Source organism: Kogia breviceps, chromosome 2, assembly GCF_026419965.1.
Source record: "Kogia breviceps isolate mKogBre1 chromosome 2, mKogBre1 haplotype 1, whole genome shotgun sequence".
Lineage (NCBI taxonomy): Eukaryota > Metazoa > Chordata > Mammalia > Artiodactyla > Physeteridae > Kogia > Kogia breviceps.
The window spans coordinates 11,426,620-11,448,449 of NC_081311.1; the positions used below are offsets into that span (position 1 = coordinate 11,426,620).

Consider the following 21,830-nt stretch of genomic DNA (forward strand, 5'->3'; position numbering starts at 1 on the left):
CCGGGCCGGCAGAGAGGGGCACCGAGGTGGCCGCGGGCTCTGGTCCCCCAACCCGGCTCCCGTGAGAGCGCACGCATGCCTTTGAGAAGGGCCATCCCTGCTGGCCGGAGGGCTGCTAGCGGGCGGGCTGCAGCGCGCCTCACTAGTCCACTAACGTGGGTAAGAGTGGTCATGTGCTCTCGGTGTAAGAAAAAGTGAGTCCGAGTGGGACAAAATTAAGAGTTGGCTTTGTGCTGATGCTGAAGAGCACCTGGACGGTACCGCCGATTTCCCGTCACATTAAAGATTCCTCCCCCGGCCGCAGCGCGCCATCCGGCGCTTATCAGCTATCATTCAAGTCAGCTTTCCTTGCAGCCGCTGCGGCTGCTTGGAAGGGAAAGGACACAGAATGGCCTGAGAGGTCTGATCTGTATGCGCCAGGGGCTGTCAGCGGGGAATAAACTGAGCTGTGCTCAGTGTTTAACAGAAAAAGGCTCAGGGCCGGGGGTGGGCACCAGGTAAGCACGAAGGAGGGCAGAAACCAAGCAAACGGCACAAAGCTGTGCTGGACAGTTCCAGCTGGGGTGCTGGGAGGTAAAGAAAAAGGGAACGGCAGCCATTCTTGCTGAGCTGCGCAGGACGAAGCATTTGTAACTTTTTCTGCCAGGTATTTAAACAGGGTGGTGATTGCAGTGAAGTGAGTGAGGCACTGGTTCCTGGCGCAACATTTAAGGGGATGCCAAAAAAACTCAGCCATCAAGGTAAGTTTTTGTTTGTTTTTTTTTTTTTTTTTTTTTTCGGTATGTGGGCCTCTCACTGTTGTGGCCTCTCCCTTTGCGGAGCGCAGGCTCCGGACGCGCAGGCTCAGCGGCCATGGCTCACGGGGCCCAGCCGCTCCGCGGCATGTGGGAATCTTCCCCGACCGGGACACGAACCCGTGTCCCCTGCATCGGCAGGCGGATTCCCAACCACTGCGCCACCAGGGAAGCCCCAAGGTAAGTTTTTAGTGCAATATTTTTAAAAAATCAAAATTAATGCAAACATATCATGATAAACAAAACATCAACATTTCAAATAAAGATAGGATCTGACCCTGCAACTGTACAACCCTGTCTCTTGCCTCACCCTAATCCCAACCCTGGTTCCTGTAAAACTTTATTTACAAAAATATGTAGCCCAATTCAACAAGGACACACAACCCAACTTTTTACATGAGCAAAGGATTTGAACAGACCTTTTTCTAAGGAAGACATACAAATGCCCACCAAGCACAAGAAAAAAAAATGCTCAACATCATGTGTCACTAGGGAAATGCAAATCAAAACCACAATGTGATACTACTACTTCACACCCCCTAGGATGACTACAATAAAAAACCATGGAAAACAAGTGTTGGTGAGGACATGGAAAAACTGGAACCCTCTTACATTACTGGTAGGAATGTAAAATGGTGCAGCCACTGTGGAAAATAGTTGGGTGATTTCTCAGAAGTTAAGCATAGAATTATATGTGGCCTGGCAATTTCCCCTCCTCGGTATACACCCAAAAGAAAAACAGGTGCTCAAACAAAAACTTGTACATGAGTATTCACAGCATCACTATTTACAACAGAATAGCCAGAAGGTGGAAACATAAATGCCCAAAGGAAGAGTGAATAAACAAAATGTGGTCTATCCATACAATGAAATACTATTCAGCCATAAAAAGGAATGAAGTTCTGATACATGCCACAACACCCATGAGCCACGAAAACATTATGCCAAGTGAATGAAGCCAGTCACAAAGGCCACATATTACATGATTACATTTATATAAAGTGTATAGAATACATGAGTCCAGAGAGATAGAAGTATCAATAGACTAGTGGTTGCTTAGGGGGTGAGGGTGGGGATAGAGTATGCAGATTCTCTTTGTGGTGATAAAAATGTTCTAAAACTGACCAAAGTGATGGTTGCACAACCCTGTGAACATTCTAAAAACCACTGAATTGTACGCTTTAAATGCACGAATTGTATGCTATATGAATAACATCTTGATAAAGGTGTTTTTAAAAACCACACACACAGCCTGAGGCAGACAGGTGCTGACTGCTGAAGCCTCCAAGCCCAAGAGGCTGAACTCACCGCTGGCTGTCTGGGGACCTGAGCCCCCAAAGCCATTCCCAGAGCTACCTCTTGCTGTCCTCCACCAGGGGCTGCCTGTTCTGGGTCCACATCTTTGGCTCAGTAGACGGACTGTACAAAGGCTCTATGGCAAACTCAGCCAAAGAGCAGGTTTCCAAACAACTCCCTTCAAGAGAAAGGGAAAACTATCCACCATGTGGAAAATCTTTAAGGCTTGCAAATGAAGATAAATACCAGTAGCAAATTTAAAGAAATCTTAGCAGTGTTAGAAAGGATGATGACCACAAAGTATCTCTAATAAGAAGGACAGTTCTTGAGACTTCCTGGTGACTCAGTGGTTAAGAATCTGCCTGCCAGGGCTTCCCTGATGGCGCAGTGGTTAAGAATCCACCTGCCAATGCAGGAGATGCGTGTTCGAGCCCTGGTCCGGGAAGATTCCACATGCCGCAGAGCAACTAAGCCCGTGCGCCACAACTACTGAGCCTGCGCTCTAGAGCCTGTGAGCCACAACTACTGAGCCTGCATGCCACAACTACTGAAGCCTGTGCACCTAGAGCCTGTGCTCCGCAACAAGAGAAGCCACCAGTGGGAAGCCCACATAGCCTCTGCTCTCCACAACTAGAGAAAGCCTGCGTGCAGCAACGGAGACCCAACGCAGCCAAAAAATTAATTAATTTTTTAAAAAAGAATCTGCCTGCCAATGCAGGGGACATGGGTTCGAACCCTGGTCCGGGAAGATCCCACATGCCCCAAAGCAACTAAGTCCGTGTGCCACAACTACTGAGCCTGTGCTCTAGAGCCCGTGAGCCACAACTACTGAAGCCCACACGCCTAGAGCCCATGCTCTGCAACAAGAGAAGCCACCCAATGAGAAGAGAAGCCTGCACACCGCAATGAAGAGTAGCGCTCGCTTGCTGCAACTAGAGAAGAGCCCGCACGCAGCAACGAAGACCCAACGCAGCCAAAAATAAAAATAATTTAAAAAAACAACTTGATTTAAGGAAAATGATACTGACAATCATGACACCTTCAAAAAAGTGAAGTGCAAAATTAAAACTCAAGCAAAATGCAGATGTGATACCTGCAGTTATTTCTGAATGGGAATTAAAGGTACCTTTTGGGGCTTCCCTGGTGGTGCAGTGGTTGAGAATCCGCCTGCCAATGCAGGGGGCACGGGTTTGTGCCCCGGTCCGGGAGGAGCCCATATGCCGCAGAGCGGCTGGGCCCATGAGCCATGCCGCTGAGCCTGCGCGTCCGGAGCCTGTGCTCCACAACGGGAGAGGCCACAACAGTGAGAGGCCTGCGTACCGCCAAAAAAAAAAAAAAAAAAAAGTACCTTTTGGGAGTTTTTGTTTGTTTCATGCTGCATTAAGTTGGAATGCTATTTTAAAAACAACAACTAACGTACATGAATAAAGATTTTTTACTGAATGGCTTATAAGAGCACAGAAATTTTCTGCTAAGTTGTGTGTGAGGAAAACCTCATCTTTTAATAGTCCAAAAATTACATCCATACATATAATACTATCAAAGCAAAATAATCCATGGAATTAAAGTCATGGAAGGTTTCCCTATGAACCTGCACTCAATGTTGCCTTTTACTCATTTTAATATATGTATACTACCTTCCGTCCTATTGTTCTTTCAAGCTCATTTTATGCCCCTTTTATTAAAAACATATGAAATGTAAAACAAAATCTAAATAGAGGCTTTTTTTTTTTTTTTGCAGTACATGGGCCTCTCACTGCCGTGGCCTCTCCTGTTGCAGAGCACAGGCTCCGGACGCACAGGCTCAGCGGCCATGGCTCATGGGCCCAGCCGCTCCGCGGCGTGTGGGATCTTCCCAGACCGGGGCACGAACTCATGTCCCCTGCATCGGCAGACGGATTCTCAACCACTGGGCCACCAGGGAAGCCCTAAATAGAGGCTTTTATTCTCAGAGCTTGGTCTAGAATTTTCTGAAGTGTTTCTGATTCGTAATACTGAAAATTATAATTTTAGATTTTAGCCTGAAAGCAAGCATTCAATCTGGTGGATACATTTGGATCCTGCCATTCAGTTGATATTTTAAAGAACCACTTGAAACTGGATGGTTTTTGTTTAAAAAAGAACATGAAGTATTAGTTGCCCTATTCATTTTATGAAAGACCAGGACCACTTTACAACCCAAAGTAACTAGCATCATTAAACCTCTTGGTACACTCAGTTTTGTGCATTAATACAATAAACCTAGATTCTGGGACATGGAGTGGGGTTGGGGGCAGGGGAGAACTCACGAAACAAGCTTTGAACTGTAGTTTCACAATTTGGGTTTTTAAAAAATCAAATATTGCTAGTCCCCCCTGAATTTTATGGCCAAGGTGAGTGCCTTAGCTTGCCTTAGTACCAGCCGTGTATTTGAGAACTGCCATGAACTATGCATCCATGCCCACAGCTCTCTGGGCAATTGCTAGCAATGATTAGGACAACTTAACAACATCAGAAAGCACGTGAGTTACCAGGACACCACTCCAACTCACCTGGGGTCACAGTCAATGAGGGCCCAGCCCCCATGGAACTTTTCATTATCAGGTAGCAGTAACTTCATGTAACTTTGTAAGAGCTGACTAATTAGTTCCTGGTGGCTTCTCTGATTTTCCTTATGCAAAGCTTCATGCTCTTTCTCCTTGGTAAATATGGAATAAAGATCTTCTGTCACTGGAATGCCTTGCATCAAATCTAGAGTAGAAAGTGTTAATATCTATCATCTTCTTAGTTTACTAATGCACTTTTTAAAAGCAGAAGAGAATACAAGACCTAAAATAATAAGACTCATGAAAAAACATAGGCATAAATCTTTGTGACCCTGGACTAGGCATGGTTTTTTTAGATATGAAACTAAAATCACAAGCCACAAAAGAAAAAACATAGTCAAACTGGACACCATCAAAATTAAAAACTTTTGTGTCTCAAAGGACAATGTCATGAAAATTAAAAGGCAACCCACAGAATAGGAGCGAAATTTAAAAATCATCTATCTGATCAGGGACCTGTATCCAAGAATATATAAAGAATTCCAACAACTCAATAATAAAGACCAATAAGCCAATTTTAAAATGGGCAGAGGAACTGAACAGACAAGCTAACTTCTTCCTGGTACAGCATGCAGCTCAAGGCTTAACAAAATCATTGTAATCCCATTCCCTATGCTTGTTTTGGACTGTAGGACTGGAGGAGGCTTCTGGGAGAGATCTGCCAACCACTGGCCCTTTATAGGGAAGCAGTAACCCCAGACTGCTACTGGCCCCTCTCTCTTAAACTTGAAAAGATCCAGCTTCAGGGTTAGGATGAAGCTGATGTGGCTGATCGTCAAAATGAGAGAGGAACAGAACATGCCTCCTCAATGACATAACCAAGGCGCTAGATCAACAGAAAGGTATCTTATTTTTCCTTGAATAAACTGCTAAAATCCAAGTTTCCTATCAGCATGCACCCTATGTGTGGCAAATGAACCAAACGTAATTACACCAGACTTCTCAAATTCCTAAATTGCCTATGCATAGGTCCTACTATTTCATGTATAATAAATAATCAGGTTAAAAAAATAGGATTTAAAAAATATTCTTAGAGACTGTATGACAAGCTGTTACATTTGATTCTAATCCAGAATACTCTACATTTACTTTAATCCTAAAAGGTAATACTTTCATGAAAATTAAAGTTAAAATATGCCAAGGCATGAATTCCACTGGGCAATCTACCCTCCAGTGATAGGAATTGGTTAGGATAATCTCTAAATCTGATACCCTGTTAAATCATGCTTATAAGAAGGATGCTATATTTGTCCATAGCAAGAATACATAATAAACGAAGAAAGAAAGAAAATTTTCTTTCTTATACGAAGAAAGAAAATCATCTTGTTTTTCTCTCTCAGCCTTGAGTAATGGGAAAACAAATAGAAAATTGAGTTTTTAGCTGATGAGGTTTTAGGGCGCCTTATTCCACACTCCAGGAGCCTCAACCCTGCCTTCTGTTACATGAATAAGAAATTGACAAATACGTATGGAAATGAGCAGTTTCTTTTGCTGCTCCAGCCTAAAAAATTTGTCAAATTCTAATCTTGTAGGGACTTGCCTGGTGGTCCAGTGGTTAAGAATCCGCCTTCCAGGGACTTCCCTGGTGGCGCAGTGGATAAGACTAGACATTCCCAATGCAGGGGGCCCAGGTTCGATCCCTGGTCAGGGAACTAGATCCCATAAGCATGCCACAACTAAGAGTTCGCGTTCCACAACTAAGGAGCCTGTGTGCTGCAACTAAGGAGCCAGCGAGGCGCAACTAAGAAGCCCACCTGCTGCAACTAAGGAGCCTGCAAGCCACAACTAAGGAGCCCACCTGCCACAACTAAGACCCAGTGTAAGCAAAACAAACAAACAAACAAATATTAAAAGAAAAAAAAAAAAGAATCCGCCTCCCAATGCAGGGGATGTGGGTTCAATCCCTGGTGGGGGAACCAAGATCCCACATGCCATGGGGCAACTAAGCCTGCACACCACAACTGCTTAGTCCACCCACTGCAACTAGAGAGAAGCCTGCGTGCCGCAACTAGAGAAGCCCGTACACCGCAACAAAAGATCCTGCATGCCACAACAAAGGTCCCACATACTGCAACTAAGACCCAATTCAGCCAAATAAATAAATATTTTTAAAAAAATTCTAATCTTGTAAAAATTTGATTTATTGGGTAAGATGGTCAGTACAGAGACACAAATATATTATACAACATGAACTATGTTAATGAAGTTGGTTACTATAAAAGGTTAAGTCACAGAAAGAATAACAAATTTGAGAGAGAGAAAGGCATTTATGTTCCTTACCTATAACGGCTTGCCTATAAGCATCCTTAAATCGATTCAGGTAATATCTATTTGCCGAGTTAACACCATCTTTCATAACTCCTGCTAACTTCCTTTCTCCTGTCCTTGTAAAGTCACCCTGTCAAGGAAAAAGTCACTTTAACAATTTATTCAAACACAAAAATGTTCCTGAAGTCAATATGGGCTTTTGATTCAAGACTGGAATTCTATAGGGTTTTATCATTTCCAAATAATGTAATTAAAATATCTACTAGTATTTGACTCGGATCCAAGCATGTCAAACAATTAAACATGCTATTGGTGGCATAAAGTCTCCACAATTAGATTGTGCCTTAAGGTAAAGCCATTCTTGGCAATCTGTAGAATATCTAGAATTTACAGGTCAAAACATTATATAATAAACAAAACAACAAAAAGATTTTCAAACCTCCAACTGGTATGATATTCAAAACATACAAATTTCTGATGTGGGAAAATGCAGACAGTTCCCTAGAGCTTATTATAATGGAATTTAACCTGCATATGTGGTTGTGTGTATATATATATAGAGAGAGCAGAGGTTTCCATACCTTGCTGCACATTACAATCCCTGTAGAATGATCCAATGAAGATTTAATTGTTTTGTTTCTCTTGGTTTTCACAACAAAGGTGTCAGAGCAAGTCCCTAGAGAGGTAGTGACTTAAACTTAAGGCAAGGAAAGCATAGTCTCTTTCTCCCCCATCCCAACCCCACTATTTCTATCCAAGGCAATCTTGGAAACAAGCCTGGTCCTAAAATTGACAATTTAGGAAGAACACGTTGCCAATTAGGTCATTTGCAGGAAATATTAATTTAGCAACATGAATCTATTATAGAAGAGAGAGACATGAATGCTGCATCCACAGGAAAAAGTGTTCTTTTTTCCAGCTTTGTATAATTGACAAGTAGCATTGTATACGTTTAAGGTGTACAATGTGATGATTTGATATATGTGTGTGTGTATATATAGTACTGTTAACTATAGTCACCATGCTGTACGTTAGATCCCCAGAACTTATAACTGAAAGTTTGTACTCTTTGACCAATATCTCCCCATTTTCCCCATCCTCTGGTAACCACCAATCTACTCAATGTTTCTATGAGTTTGACTTTTAAAAATTCCATGTATAAGTGAGATCATGCAGTATTTGTCTTTCTCTGTTTGCCTTATTTCACTTAACATAATGTCCTCAAGGTTCATCCAGGCTGCTGCAAATATCAGGATTTTCATTTTTATGGCTGAATATTCCATTATATATATACACACACATTTTGTACACACACACACACACACACACACACATTTTCTTTAGCCATTCATCCACCGTCAGATACTTAGGTTGTTTCCAGGTCTTGACTATTATGAATAGTGCTACAATGAACACAGGAGTACACGTATTTCTGTGACATACTGATTTCATTTTCTTTGGAATATATACTCATAAAATAAGATTGCTGGATCATATGGTAACTCCATTTTTAATTTTTTGAGGAACTTCCTTACCATTTTCCACAGTGGCTATGCCAATTTACATTCGCACCAACAATGTACAAGGTTTACCTTTTCTCCCAACACTTGTTATCTTGTCTTTTAGATAACACCCATCCCAACAGGTGGGAGGTGATAGCTCACTGTGGTTTTGATTTGCATTTCCCTGATGATTACTGATGTTGAGCACGTTTTTATGTACCTGTTGGCCATTTGTATATCTTCTTTGGAAAAATGGCTGTTCAGGTCCTTTGCCTGTTGTAAAATCAGATTATTTCTTTTATGCTAATGAGTTACATTACTTTGTTACGTATTTTGGATATTAATCCTTTCTCAGACATATGGTTTGCAAATATTTTCTCCCATTCCATGGGTTGTCTTTTCATTTTGTTGATTATTTATTTTACTATGCAAAAGCTTTTTTTTTTTTTTTTTTTTGATTTAGTCCCACTTGTTTATTTTTACTTTTCTTCTTGTGCTTTTGGTGTCACGTCCAAAAAATCATTGCTAAGATCAATGTCATGGAACTTTCCCTATGTTTTCTTGTATTAGTAAACTAAAGTTTCAGGTTTTACAGTCTTTAATCCATTCCGAGTTAATTTTTGTGAATGGTGTAAGATACGGGTCCAGTTTAATTATTTTGCCTGTGAATATCCAGTTTCCCAACAGCATTAGTGAAGAGACTATCATTTCCCCATTGAGTATTCTTGGCTCCCTTGTCAAATTATTAGTCGACTGATAGCGTGAGTTTATTTCTGGGCTCTTGGTTCTATTCCATTAGTCTATGTGCCTGTTTTTAATGCCAGTACTATGTTTTGATTACTACAGCTTTGTGATATAGTTTGAAATCAGGGAGTGAGATATCTTCAGTTTTGTTCTTTCTCAGGATTGCTTTGGCTATTAGGGGTCTCTTGTGGTTCCACATGAATTTTAGGATTTTTTTTTCTATTTTTGTGGAAAATGCCAATGGAATTTTGATACAGATTATATTGAATCTGGAGATGGCTTTGGGTAATATTTTAATGTTAATTTTTCCAAGCCATGAACCTAGGCTATCTTCCATTTATTTGTGCCTTCTTCAGTTTCTTTCATCAACGTCTTCCAGTTTTTAGTGTACAGATCTTTCACCTTCTTGGTTAAATTTATTCCTTACGATTGTATTGTTTTTGATGCTACTGTAAATGGGATTGTTTTATTTTTTTAGATAATCTCAATTAGTGTATAGAAACGACAGATTTTGGCAGGTTGATTTTGTATCCTGCAACTTTACTGAATTCACTTATTAGTTCTAACAGTTTTCTGGTGGAGTCTTTAGGATTTTCTATATAAGGTTGACCCTTTAACAATGTGGAGGTTAATCTCTGTATAACTTATAGTCGGCTTTCTGTATCCACATTTCCTCCACATCCAGGAATTCAACCAACCACAGACTGTGTAGTATTGTAGTATTTACAATTGAAAAATATCCACATATAAAGTGGACCCATGTAATTCAAACCCATGTTGTTCAAAGTCAACTGCATAAGAACACACCACCTGCAAATCAAGACAATGTTACTTCTTCCCTTCCAATTTGGATGCTTTTTCTTTCTTTCTCTTGCCTGACTGCTCTGGCTAGGACTTCCAGCACTATGATGAATAGGAGTGGTGAAAGTGAACACCTTTGTCTTGTTCCTGATCTGAGAGAAAAGCTTTCAGTTTTCAACAATGGGTGAAAGGATGTTGAATTTTGTCAAATGCTTTTTTTTACATCTATTGAGATGATCCTATGATTTTTATCCTTCATTCTACTGATGTGGTGTAACACATTTATTGATTTTCAAATTCTGAACCAGGGATAACTCCCTCTTCCTCATGGAACATGATCCCTTTAATGAGCTGAATTTGGTTTGTTAGTATTTTGTTGAGAATTTTTGTATCTATAATAATCAGGGACATGGGCTCAGAGTTTTCTTGTTGTGTCTTTATCTAGTTTATGTATCAGGGCTTCATAGAAACAGTTTGGAAGTGTTCCCTCTTCTATTTTTTGAAAAGAGTTAGAAAAGGACTGGTATTAATTCTTCTTTAAATGTTTGTAGAATTCACCAGTGAAACCACCTAGTCCTGGGCTTTTTCTTAGTTGGGAGCTTTTTGATTACTGATTCAATCTCCTTACTCATTGGTCTATTCAGATTTTCTGTTTCTTCATGATTCAGTCTGGTAGGTTGTATGTTTCTAGGAATTTATCCATTTCCTCTAAATTGTTCAATTTGTTGGCATACGCCTGTTCATAGTAGTCTCATAATCCTATGTATTTCTGTGGTATCAGTTGTAATATCTCTTTCATTTATAATTTTGAGTTCTCTTTTTTCCTTGGTTAGCCTAGCTAAGAGTTTGTCAATTTTGTTTATCTCTTCAAAATAGCCAACTCTTAATTTGTTGATCTTTTCTATTGTTTTTCTATTTTCTATTTCATTTATTTCTGTTCTAATCTTTATTACTTCCTTCCTAGGCTTAGTTTCTTCTTCTTTTTCTAGTTCCTTGAGGTTTAATTGTTAGGTTGAGATCTTCCTTTTTTCTTAATATAGGGATTTATAGCTGTAAAGTTTCCTCTTAGAACTGCTTTTGCTGCATCCCATAAATTTTGGTATGGTGTGTTTCCAGTTTAATTTGTTTCAAGCTATTTTTTGATTTCCCTTTTGATTTCTTCTTTGATCCATCTGTTGTTCAGGAGTATGTTAATTGCCACACATTTGTGAATTGTCCAATTTTCCTCCTGTTACTGATTTCTAGTTTCATACCACTGTGCTCAGAAAAGATACCTGATATAATTTCTATCTTCTTGAAGTTGCTGAGACTTGTTTTGTGGCCTAACATATAATCTATCCTGGAGAATGTTTCATTTGTGCTTCTGGAAAACGTGTATTCTACTGTTGGTGGATGGAATGTTTTGTATATGTCTGTTAGGTCCATAGGGTCTATAGTATTGTTCAAATCCGTTGTTTCTTTATTGATTTTCTGCCTGGATAATCTATCCATTGTTGAGAGTGGGCTGTTAAAGTCCCCTACTATTATTGTAATGCTGTTTATTTCTCATTTTAGTTTTATTAGTATTTGCATTATATATTTAGGTGCTCTGACGTTGAGTGCATAAGTAGTACTTCTCTTTAAACAATAACTTGCACAAGGATTTCTAAAGTTCAGTTTCCTTAATTAACAAAAAGCTTTTTGACATTCATCACCCAACTAAAAGATGGATAATCTGATGCTTGTTGAGCTCTCGATGGTACAATTTGTTATAACAAATATCCTGGGGTGAACTATTACCCTGAAGGAAAATTAACATAAACCTAATTTAAGCTAATTCAACCACTTCCTATTGCCCACAGAGGGAGTATTTAGTGACCAGTGACTACAGTTTATATTTACATTAAATTCTGTGAAGATCAGCTTGGTGGGATCCTCAAAAGACTTTATGTATAACAATCACAAAAAGATAATAAAACTTTTCTTCAACATTTACTATGTGTCAGGGAATGGTCTAAGCTCTAACATGTTATTAACTCATATAACCCCATGCCAATTTTTTGAAGTGGGCCTAGTATTATTCCTGTTTTACAAATGAAGAGACAGACACAGAGAAGTTAAGTGACTTGCCCATAGTCACAGAGCTAGTAAGAGGCAGGGTTGGGATTCAAGTTCAGAGGAGGCAAATTATACCAGGGACCCAAATCCCACCAACATAGACATGTTTTATTTTGTCTGTATAAAGTTTTAACCATTATACATAAAACTCCAACTTTCCGAACTCCCCTGAAAACTGGGAGATCTAGCAACACCGGGCCTCCATCCCCATTAGGAAGTAGCAGAACAGCACCTTCCTAAGACACCATATGCTCTTCCTCAGGTCCACACAGCCCATCTCTCCCTTTAATCTAATGGGTCACATTACCTGGCATCTGTGGAATTTGAACGTGTGACCCCTGCCTTACCCCAACATTCCAGAAAGGAGTCAACTACATACACCTACCACCTGAAACCCATGTACTTTTCTCTCAAAAACCAAGTTGGTTTTAAACTATACCCTGTGTCCCACATAATGACCCACAGATGCTGGCTGCAGGTACTTACCTTCAGGGCAGCTGTCCCAGCATACTGTCTGCTAATGGAGTCACCGTTGTTGGCCCACATTATCTGATAAATTCGATTGCATTTCACCGGTAGCGGCTGCTCTGGGGGCATCACACCTAATTTTTTCAGCTAAAATTAATACATTGGTAGATTAACTGCATATAAGCCAGGACACTATGGCATAAAATGTATACTGCAGAGAAAGGAAGCATATGCATGTACAATTTAGGACCCTTAAATTAAAAGAAAATGATGTTTTCAGACTTTTTCAAAATTAAGCACCACTTGAAAGATACCTTTATGAATTGCCACATCTGAATAAATAGAATAAAAAATTTATACTGTTTTGCTGTAATTTTTAATGTGTAGACTCATACTATTATATTTTGTCTTTCTTTTAAATTTGGCTATGAAGTGAAACTAACCATCAAAAAATCATATAGAAACAATAATATTAATAGTAGCAGAGCAGTAAGTGCCCAATAAATGTTAAGTCTGGTACCACATTCTAAGAGCTTTTTTTAAATATATAAATTTATTTTATTTTTGGCTGCATTAGGTCTTCGTTGCTGCGCATGGACTTTCTCTAGTTGTGGTGAGCAGGGGCTACTCTTCGTTGTGCGTGGGCTTCTCACTGCAGTGGCTTCTCTTGTCGCAGAGCACAGGCTCTAGGCACGTGGGCTCAGTAGTTGTGGTTTGTGGGCTCTAGAGTGCAGGCTCAGTAGTTGTGGCGCACGGGCTTAGTTGCTCCGCAGCATGTGGGATCTTCCCGGACCAGGGCTTGAACCCATGTCCCCTGCAGTGGCAGGTGGATTCTTAACCACTGTGCCACCAGGGACGTCTGAGCTTTTTAAAATAAATTATCTCATTTACTCCTCATAACCACCCTATGCAATCAATACTCTTACTACCCCCATCTATAGATGAGGAGATGGAAGTTTGGAGAGGACGAATTCTTTGCATGGGGTCAACACCTTGTATGTGCTAGGGCCAGGGCTTGATCTCCAAAGCCTGGCTGCTTCAATGCGACAGTAGAAGGCATCCCCAAAGGATAGTCACAAGGTTCTATCAGGAGAAAAAAACATGCTAGGAATGTCAACCTTGGGAATTCATTACCCAGGTGTTACAGGGCGGAAAGATCTAAAAGGGGACACTGAGGTAAGAGATATAATGCCTCCAGGAAACAGCAGGGTTGGGGCACAAAGGGAAGAGGCTGGTTCTGTGGTGCCAAAGGAACCAAAGCCACAGAGAGGGCGCTGATGATGGGAATATAACACAGGTGAAGGAATTTGTCCCTTTGTCCTCCTCCAGCCTCATGGTCTTCCTTTAATGTCCTCTATTGGCAGAGCCTGACATGGAACCAGCTGGTTGAGCAGAAAGGTGCTGTGCAGTCCCCATGCCCCAAATACAGAAGCGAGTGTTTGGAGCTGAGAGAAAAAGGTAAATGACTACACAGTGCCACCCAGTACAATTTTAAATGCTGGGCCTCACATTTTTGAAATGAATACTTAAGAAAAGGCCACTTGATTCAACTGATTTCTAGGAAAGGCTGTACTTTCCAGGTTTTAAAGCAACAAGGATGTTTGCACGCTGTAAATGTTCTACGGAACAAAGATTTTAGTTACTGGTTTACATGTGAAAAAAAATTATAAATGAATATTTACAATCCAGTGGACTCCAAATTACCTGCTGTTCCATGACCACTCGTGCAATGGCAGCTTGGACCACATTGGTGCGATCCAGGCAGTCCATGCAATTAACTCGAAAAATCCCTTCTTGTTTACATATTACTCCAGCTTGATCAACCCTTTTCAAAAACAGTATGGAATTACTTTACAATATGAAATACTTTAAATTTTTCAAAACCACAATTCTTCACAGTATAATAATAACAACAGCAACACTGGTTATCAATTTGCTTAGAATATTATTATATGGCAGGCATTACTGAGACCTTTGTAGACGTTATTGTTAATTTACACAATAACTCGACAAGGAAGATATCATCCCCATTTGGGGAAAAAAAAAGCCAGGTACAGAAAGAGTGACTTGCCTGAGTCACACAACTACTAGGCAGAGCTGACACAACCCCTAGTTATGCTTTTCTACACATTGAAAACCAGAAGGCACTTTAAAACACCATGCTGTTCCTCCTTTTTGACTTCAAGTAGAGATGCATCTAAATTAGCTTGAACAGACTAATTCAGTCTATCACCCAGTGAGAAGTCATGCAGCCGCCTCACCCATCTAACTTCTCTAGCCACCTGTGGCCTTAAAATCTAATCAAATGTTCTCTCCTGTCTTTATGCCAACTTCTTCTTCCTACATCTCCCCTGAAGAATCAACTTCCTTCTCTGATAATTTTTAAATGTCTCAAAACTGGGACCAAATACCTCTAAACCTTCCTTCCCATGTTAGGGACCAAGAAGAAATGTAGCTCATGGAGCATTAGAAGGAATTAAAGAATAGTCACAGAGCACTTCACTCCATTTTGCTGACCACCTGACACCTTTTCCCTGTTCAAAGCTAACAATGCCTAATGACTCACACTCTTTTGAACAGAATAGGAATTGGGAAGCAAAACAAGAAAAACAAAAATCCTTTCTCAGCCTGCTATTATTTTAACACTTAGTGGTACTAGACAAATACATATGATTTCACAGACTAAGAGTCTGTCAAACTGATTTCTTATGAAATACCTACCAACACCACTTCATGTCAAGAATAATGTCATAAATGGCATCTGTTAGTGTTTGAACATTCTCAAACTTCATTCCTCGGCTAAAATACATGCCAAAAGGAAAAAAAAAAACTTTAGTAATTTTTTTAAGCTTAAGATATGATATTTAAGGTTACTTGGAAAAATGAAAGACAATTATTACTATAAATATGAGAATAACACTACTTTAAATAGGCAATTATATAATTATTTATAACTAATCTTCATTATGAAAGAAAATATGCTTAAGAGTACACTGAAACATATCACAGCCATCAGAAGCTTCTTTCCCCACCAAAATTTTCAATACCTAGGTAAATGAACCCACATTAGAGTCAGCATTATGACTGAAGAAACTTGCTTTCAGAACACACACAAGTTAAAATTACCGTCAAAATGATTGTTGTTTTTCCAGAGCAAAACTCCAGTGGAGTTATCCCCAGGGAGAGCAGTATTACTAACAGTATAAAGATGAGCCAGCAGGATGAGTTTTAAGTAAGGGAACACTATGACTCCTGCCAGGCTCAAACTCAAGCAGAAAGGGAAAGTTCCAGAAATTCTTTAACTGAAGGATAAAAGGAAAAAAGGAACTCTAAGTCTCCAAGTCATTTTGGAACAAAAAGACTATAAATATTTCAGGAAGAATTAACTTATTTAGGCAAAATAAAACCCGTATGAAAATGGAACTAAGTAAACAAATGATAGTCCTTTCCTTTCTAACAATGAGGAGAACAAGATTTTCTTCCCAATAAAGAGAAGAAAAACTAAGGTCCCTGTGGCAGTGTCTACCACAAACATTGGAACTGATCAAAACTCATTTCAGGAAGCCATCTTACCAGTGCTCATGGAAGTCAAATGAAACATAAGTGAGGTGTGAGTTGTTAAAGAGCAACACTTGTTTCAGGTAAGCATCGCCAATTATTTTCTCTCTTCCTGCCTGGTCTACCAAATTAATAATAACCTGTGAGAGTAAAGAAAAGGAAAAAAATTAGTTTGATCAGACATTAGACTCATGATTTTTACTGAATTTATTTAGAATTATGTTTTAGAAATAATTTATAGCCAGACTCAGAAATTAATCCACTCAAGCATTCGTTTTTTTCCCTATAAAATTAGATTTTCATTTGTTACATTTAGGTTTATGAGAATTTACATCAATGGCATGAATAGCTTTTATTTTTATTTTTTTTTTTTTTTACTTTTTTTATTTTTATTTTTTTTGCGGTATGCGGGCCTCTCACTGTTGTGGCCTCTCCCGTTGCGGAGCACAGGCTCCGGACGCGCAGGCTCAGCGGCCATGGCTCACGGGCCCAGCCGCTCCGCGGCACGTGGGATCTTCCCGGACCGGGGCACGAACCCGTGTTCCCTGCATCGGCAGGCGGATTCTCAACCACTGCGCCACCAGGGAAGCCCCATGAATAGCTTTTTTACACATTATACATTTGCAATAACCTCTTAGAATATACAATGAAAACAAATTCCTTTATAATAGCAGGTATTTTAAATCTCTAGAATAATTTTTAAAGAAATATACAAGACCTACATACTGGACACTATGAAACTTTGCTGAAACATGTAAAAGAAAACCTGAATAAATGGAGAGACACACCATGGTGCTAGATGGAAAGATTCAATATTGTAAAGATGTCAAGTCTCCGTAGGTTAATCTATATACTCAACAATCCCAATCAAAATTCAATCAGGATCTTTTTATGGACTTGGAAAGTTAATTCTAAAGTTTATCTGGAAAAGTGAATAATACAGGAAAATATTTGAATACTACTAATAACAAAGGACTCATCCCGTTGGAGAGCAAAACATACTTTAAATGTATAGTGATTAAAACTGTGGTACGAGTGCAGAAAAATGAATGACTCAACAAAACAGGACAGGTGGCCTAGAGACAGACGTATGGACACTGAGGAATCTAAGCTATGGTTACATCATTCTGAGAGAAATATGGACTGTACTATAGTTGGTATACTACAAATGGTATTGGGATAACTGTTTACATGGGGGGGGGACTTAAGTTAGCCCTCTACACTTCATTGTACACAAAATAAATTCTAGATGCATTAATGATCTAAATATTTTTTCCTCAAGTTATAAAAAAGCTAGACGAAATGTTGGGATGATTTTTTCCCAATTGAAGGATGGCACGTGACCTTCTAAGCATAACAAAAACTAGAGAGCGTAAAGAAAAGATGGACAGATGTGACAACATAAAAATATAAAACCTCTGTGTACTAAATGACAGTATAAACAAAGGTTAAAAAAAAATAAAGGACTACCTAGGGGAATATACCTGCAACATAAAAACCATTAATATATAAAGAGTGCTATAAATTCAGTAAGGAAAAAAATGGGTAAAGGATACAGAGGATATTCACAAGAGAAGATAAACAAATAGCCAATAAACATGAGACTACAACTTTAAAGAAATGTAAATTTTAAAACAGAAAACCAGTTTTCACCTATAGACAGGCAAAAGCTGAACACTAAATACAGACAGCGTTAGTGAGTATATGGAGTAAGGAAGGGCACTGGCTCCACTGAGTGTTACTGAGGGTGTAAACTGGTGTGATCTGTTTGGAAGCAACTGAGTGGTAGGTATCAACCTAAAAGAAATGTAATGTTTGATCCAGCCATTTCACCTCTAGAACTTTATAAACCATACAAGTGTTCAAAAATATATAAAGGATGTTTTCTGGAGAATTTTAGAATAGCAAAAACTATATTCTGAAGGTCCACCAATGGAGAAATGGTTAAATAATAGCCATGAGCTAGTAAGTGAAAACAGTTGCAGAATAGTGTGTATCCCATAGCTTATAGCCCTCTTTTGACTTAAATTTTGAATGTGTATATATGCATGCGTCAAGATGTTTTTTGCTGCAAATGACAAATTACTAACTCAAATCTCAGAACGGAAATCTGTTCTGAACCTCAGAAGTTCCAGAACTGCTTCATTCAATGGTGACCAAAACCAGCTCTATCTTTTTGTTCTGCCATCCTAGCCATATTAGTCAATCCTCAGGCTACTGACCTAGCCCTGACACAGCTGCAGCAGCACCAATCAAATCCAGACACAACCACCACAGAGGGACTGACTGTGGGTTCCTGTGTCTCTTTTTATCAGAGCAGGAAATCTTGCTCAGAGCCTCCCAGCAGACTTCCCTTCACATCAGACCTCACTGGCCAAAGTGCCAAGAACATACACAGGCCCGCGCCTGTACCAAATACAGGCAAGAGCAACAGTAGTGACACCATGACTGAGTCAGACCGACCGCAGCCCACCTCCCAGAGAGCAATTACCCAACAGATGAGGGTGGATAAAAGAACACTCTTGGGGTACTGTTAGAAAGGAACAAGTGTCTGCTCAACACATACGCCTATAAAGTTGATGTGTATGATGTGTACAAACAGGCTGTGAAAGTCAACAGGGAGCAGGAATGAGGGTGGAGAGAAGGTTATTTCTTCTACTTCCTTTACATACCTCACTATTACTTCAATTTTTACAGTGATTATGTGTTACATTTAAATTATGGTTTATTCTCTTCAGTGCTACTTATAATTACATATATTGCAAACACATGAACTTGATTTACATTGTAAAAAATTCAAACGTAGATAAAGGTCACATCCTTCCTGACCACAACCTAAGTCCACAGCCTTCCCTGAAGGTAACTCCCACTACAAGTTTGATGTGTACCCTTTCAGGCCATCTAAGTGCGTTCCTATATAAATGTGCATGCCATATGTAGGTGAGAACACACATATATATGGAAGAGAATTACATATGACACAGTTTTGTTTCGTGGGAGTTTTCAAATGGTAACATGCCATATGCTGTTATGCAATTTTTCTCACTCCACTATATGAGTTTAAGATCTTTTCACATTAGTACACATACATGTACCTCATCATTTTTAAGCATTTGTATTCAGCACTTTAGATATGCTGTACTTTATTTACCCATTGACCTCCTGATGAACAATTAGGGTTCTTTTATGCTGCAATAAAGGAGGCTTATACATGCCTCCTTGATTAGACACATGTTTCTCTCAGGGAGATTTAAATTTTTTGGTCTTGTATTAGAGTTCCAGTTGCTCCATATCCTTGACAGAACTTGTTCTTCCCACCATTTTTATTTTAGTCATTCTGGTTTTGTGAATGTTGGTTTTAGTTTGCATTTCCCTGATGATTAATGACGTGGAACACCTTTTCATGTTTATTGGCCTTTGGACATCATTTTTCATGAAGAATCTGCTCAAGTCTTTTGTCCAATTTTCTTTGGGGCTGTACACCGTTTTTATGGATTTATAGGAGTTTTTAATGTACTCTAGATAAAAGTCCTTTGTCTTATATATGTCTTCTCCCGCTTTGTGAATTGCCTTTCCATTCTCTTAATGGTGCCTTTTAATAATCAGAAGTTCTTTTATTTTAGTGAAGTCAAATTTATCAATTTTTTCATTATGGTTGGTGCTTAAGTCCTATTTAATTTTAATAAATAATATTTATCATGTATAGTATTTTAATATTCAAAATATTTGATCATTCAATAAAGTTTCAGTAAATAATAAAGTTTTGGTAAAAATTAAACATTTAGTAAAGTCATTTTTTTTTTTTTTCATTATGGTTAGTGTTTTTAAAGCCCTGTTTAAGACCCAAGGTCAAAAGATGTTCTATATTTGCCCTTAAAAGGCTTATTGTTTAACCTTTCACTTTTAGATCCACATCCATCTGGAACTGATTTCTGTATATGGTATGTAGGATAGATATCAAAAGACAAATTACTGGATGAACAGCGTAAGCATATTTTATTTTGATGGATAACACCATTCAGAAGGGCTATAGCAACCTACGCTCCTCCCAGCAACGTGTGAGTGTTCTCATTTCCCCAGTTACCTCCTTTATCTCTTACTACAAACTTTATATTTTTTTTCAATATGAGGGTTTGCTTTTTATTTCCCTGCTGGGACTTTCTTTGAGATTGCACAAAATTTATATATTAAAAACTGAAATCTATTCAATATTGAGTCTTTCCTTCCAGGAACATGATATTTTCTCTCCGTTTATTCAAGTCTTCTTTTATGTTCTTCAGTAATCCTCCCCTCCTGACACCCCTGCCCCCATATACATGCTATCGTTTTTGTATGTTCAGTAGATTTCAGGTTATTTCTTCCTATTTTTGTTGCTGTTAGAAAAATGCACCCCATGGCATTACACCTTCAGACTGGTCATTGCTAATGGATAAGACAGTTACTGATTAGTCTATATTAATCTGTATGAAATCTGGTCATCTTATTGAACTTGTATTTCACCTAACAGTTCTCAATTGATTTTGATTTATATGTTCACATACCTACATATGAGTGTATGAATAAATAAGAACGGTGGGCCAAGAAAAAAGACATTGAAGGATACATACCAAATTGTTATCTCAAAGAGATGGACCTATAGGTGGTACTGAGATATGCCTTTCCTATCCTACTCTAGATACTTCTCAGATTGTAGTAATTGACAGATTAATCTCATCTAAAAACAGTCTAAAGTAGCTGACTTGATGATAATTCTTTTTTTTTTTTTTTTTTTTTTTTTTTTGTGCAGTACGCAGGCCTCTCACTGTTGTGGCCTCTCCCGTTGCAGAGCACAGGCTCAGCCGCTCCATGGCATGTGGGATCTTCCTGGACTGGGGCACGAACCTGTGTCCCCTGCATCGGCAGGCGAACTCTCAACGACTGCGCCATCAGGGAAGCCCTCGATGATAATTCTTAAAGAATATTAAGAACACTCTTAGCTATGTGTTCTTTAACTTCATGAGAAATGCCATTTTGCTTAATTATGAATCACATTATTTTCATGAAATTTAAAGAAACAGATGCATAACCATTTCTAAAAATATGAAGGAACACTTATTACTACAGATCAAATCCCACCTGTTTTTTGTAAATTTTCAGTTGTTCTTCAAAATGGGCACAGAAATAGGCGACAGTGTCCTTTTCACCTACAAAGAAGTGATACAAAATCGTTTTTTCCTTCCCATGTGTAACACAGAAATTAGTGTCTATTCCACCTTTTCGTTTACTTTTACATAATCTATTGACAGCCCAAATGTAACTAAGATTGTCTAAAACCAATATTTTAAAATGAAATGCTAAGCGGAAGATCTCTGATTTTTTCCCCCAGTTAGACTAAACTAAAATACTGAAGGTGGCAACTATGAAATGACATTTATTATTTACATAACCAGCCAACTTGTCAGAAAAGGTTTCATGTAGTTTACAATAAATTAATAAAAACCACTTTAAAACAAGGATGTTAAAAACTGAAGTTTTACTGAATTCTCACAAATATAAATTGTTCTGAGAGAAAAATATTCTGTAAATAATTTTTAAAATCAGCCTCTTTCAGAAATCTAATTAGACGGACATGACTTAGCTATTCCAGTGCTAAAGTTAAAATACTGGAAGAAATTAAATCCTTAATATTTAAAACAACAACGAACCTTTCACAGCAACACATGTGAGTGAAGGCATCC

The 21,830-nt window shown here is 38.8% G+C and overlaps 1 protein-coding gene and 1 long non-coding RNA gene across 4 annotated transcripts in view; one reads left to right on the forward strand and one right to left on the reverse strand.

Moving 5' to 3' along the window:
* INPP5F (inositol polyphosphate-5-phosphatase F) overlaps window positions 1–21,830 on the reverse strand; it is a 94,680-nt gene that overhangs the window by 8,600 nt on the left and 64,250 nt on the right. For all 3 annotated transcript variants that reach the window (XM_067024533.1, XM_059052460.2, XM_059052459.2), the window contains 7 exons: window positions 21,229–21,296; window positions 16,129–16,253; window positions 15,277–15,354; window positions 14,260–14,380; window positions 12,574–12,702; window positions 6,956–7,073; window positions 4,622–4,820 (listed from right to left, as the gene is read on the reverse strand). In XM_067024533.1, coding sequence (XP_066880634.1) covers window positions 4,622–4,820; window positions 6,956–7,073; window positions 12,574–12,702; window positions 14,260–14,380; window positions 15,277–15,354; window positions 16,129–16,253; window positions 21,229–21,296 — 838 coding nt within the window. The remainder of the gene's footprint in view (window positions 1–4,621; window positions 4,821–6,955; window positions 7,074–12,573; window positions 12,703–14,259; window positions 14,381–15,276; window positions 15,355–16,128; window positions 16,254–21,228; window positions 21,297–21,830) is intronic.
* LOC136793496 (uncharacterized) lies at window positions 647–20,315 on the forward strand. The gene is made up of 3 exons (XR_010838803.1): window positions 647–740; window positions 13,920–14,013; window positions 20,021–20,315. It is a non-coding gene; the product is annotated as an uncharacterized lncRNA (long non-coding RNA).